This window comes from Triticum aestivum, unplaced genomic scaffold (genome assembly GCF_018294505.1).
Source record: "Triticum aestivum cultivar Chinese Spring unplaced genomic scaffold, IWGSC CS RefSeq v2.1 scaffold164153, whole genome shotgun sequence".
In the NCBI taxonomy this organism is placed as follows: domain Eukaryota; kingdom Viridiplantae; phylum Streptophyta; class Magnoliopsida; order Poales; family Poaceae; genus Triticum; species Triticum aestivum.
This window is the reverse complement of record NW_025250266.1, coordinates 1-2,183: the sequence shown is the minus strand read 5'-3', so window position 1 is coordinate 2,183 and position 2,183 is coordinate 1. Positions and strand designations below refer to the sequence as shown.

The 2,183-nt window shown below is 56.5% G+C and overlaps 1 protein-coding gene across 1 annotated transcript; it reads left to right on the top strand.

Annotated features, from left to right (window-relative positions):
* The first annotated feature begins 97 nt into the window (after positions 1 to 97).
* Positions 98 to 2,177, top strand: LOC123177331 (L-gulonolactone oxidase 2). Its single transcript, XM_044591146.1, has 2 exons — positions 98 to 807; positions 1,106 to 2,177. Exons 1-2 carry the CDS (start codon positions 139 to 141, stop codon positions 2,174 to 2,176), a joined length of 1,740 nt encoding a protein of 579 aa, XP_044447081.1. The 5' UTR covers positions 98 to 138; the 3' UTR covers position 2,177.
* Positions 2,178 to 2,183: the final 6 nt, after the last annotated feature.

The window sequence follows — 2,183 nt, the reverse complement described above, 5'->3', positions numbered from 1 at the left end:
TACGTGTTCCGCTACGGGACGATTTAACAAGGGAGGAATGTGCTGCATACCGTGCCGTGAGCTAGCTATATAAGTAGTAGCTAGCATTCAGGGCCTTGATTATCTCAAGACATTATTCGTAGTTGCAAGAGCTGAGCAATGGAGGGTGGCCGGGTGCTTACGGTTCTCCTCCTGGTGCTCCTGCTGGTCGGCCTCGCTGGCTCGAGCCCTCCGCCGGAGCCGGTGGTCTGTGCCCACGGCACGTCCGATTGCACTGTCTCCAACGCGTACGGCTCCTTCCCGGACCGCACCGTCTGCCACGCCGCCAACGCCACCTTCCCGCGCACCGAGAAGGAGCTAGTCGCGGCCGTGGCGGTCGCTGTGGCGGCCAAGCGCAAGGTGAAGGTGGCCACCAAGCTCTCCCACAGCTTCCCCAAGCTGGCCTGCCCCGGCGGCCGCGACGGCACCATCATAAGCACGGAGCGGCTCAACCGGGTGGTAAGCGTCGACGTCGCCAAGGGGTTGATGACGGTAGAAAGCGGCATGGTGCTCCGCGACCTGATCGAGGTGGCCGCCGAGGCAGGGTTGGCGCTGCCGCACTCGCCGTACTGGTCAGGGCTCACCATCGGAGGCCTGCTGGCCACGGGCGCGCACGGCAGTTCGCTCAAGGGTAAGGGCGGCGCCGTGCACGAGTACGTGGTCGGGATGAGGATCGTCACGCCGGCACCGAGGAGCCAAGGGTTCGCGGTGGTACGGCAGCTCTGCGCCGACCATCCTGACCTCGACGCGGCCAAGGTCTCCCTCGGCGTCCTGGGCGTCGTTTCCCAGGTACGTGGCTCAAGAAATCCCTTTGCCCTTTGCGTTTGCTTCGGATCCATGCATGCATATATATGTACTGTTCATTTTTTTAAGAACTACTGTTCATTTTATTAGGATGCCCACATATGCCATGCCATGTGGTACGGTATGTGTATGTGTATACCTACTGCAAAATGTGTACTATAAGAACAAATGTTTTGTTTAAGAATTATTAAAACCAAACGGAATTTTTACTCTCATTGTGCACAAGTTAATTAATTAATTGTTTCTCTCAAAAAAGCCAATCTTTTTTTATTGATATGTGCAGGTTACACTGGCCTTGGAGCCGATGTTCAAGCGGTCGGTGACGTTCGTGACACGCAATGACTCTGACATGGCAGAGCAGGCCGTCGTGTGGGGTGGCCTCCATGAATTTGGCGATATGGCGTGGCTGCCACAGCAGCGCAATGTTATTTACCGCAAGGACAATCGCGTGGCCATCACGTCAGTGGGTAACGACCTCAATGACTACCTGGCCTTGCGATCCAGTCCGACGGCCGACCTCATCAGCGGCAGAGTCATGCACGAGCTTCTTGAGAAGAAGAACAACACCGTCGCTCGGTGCAAGGAGGCACCCACGTCTGCATCGCTGTTTGAGAAGGCAGCATACGGCTTTACAAACAACGACAGCTTGTTCATGGGGTATCCGGTGGTAGGATTCCAGCACCGCATCCAAGCATCCGGTTCGTGTCTCGAAAACCCAGAAGACGCACTCCTCACTACGTGTCCGTGGGATCCCCGCATCCGGGGAATCTTCTTCTACAACAATGCCTACAGCATCGCGCTCTCTAGGGTGCCAGCATTCATCGCCGACATGAAGCAGCTCCGTAATAGCAACCCGAAGGCCTTCTGCGGAATCGACGCCAGTTTGGGTATTCTCCTCCGCTATATCAAGGCATCCTCTGCCTACCTCGGCAAGCCGGAGGACTCGGTCGACTTTGATATAACCTACTACCGGAGCTACACCAAGGGTGAGCCCAACCCACACTCTGACGTGCTCGACGAACTCCAACAGATGGCGCTACACAAGTATGGCGCCATCCCTCACTGGGGCAAGAACCGCAACTTTGCCTTTGAAGGCGCCATTGCCAAGTACCCCGAGGCTGGCAAGTTCCTAGAGGTAAAGGGCAGGTATGACCCTGATGGGATCTTCTCCAGTGAATGGAGTGACCAGGTGCTCGGCATTAATGGGAGCCCGATCATCGTTGAGAAGGGTTGCGCCATTGAGGGCCTTTGCGTCTGCTCAGAAGACTCGCATTGTGCACCGGAGCAGGGCTACTACTGCCGCCCTGGGAAGGTGTACAGGGAGGCGAGGGTCTGCTCGTTCCAACCCAATTGATGTGTTT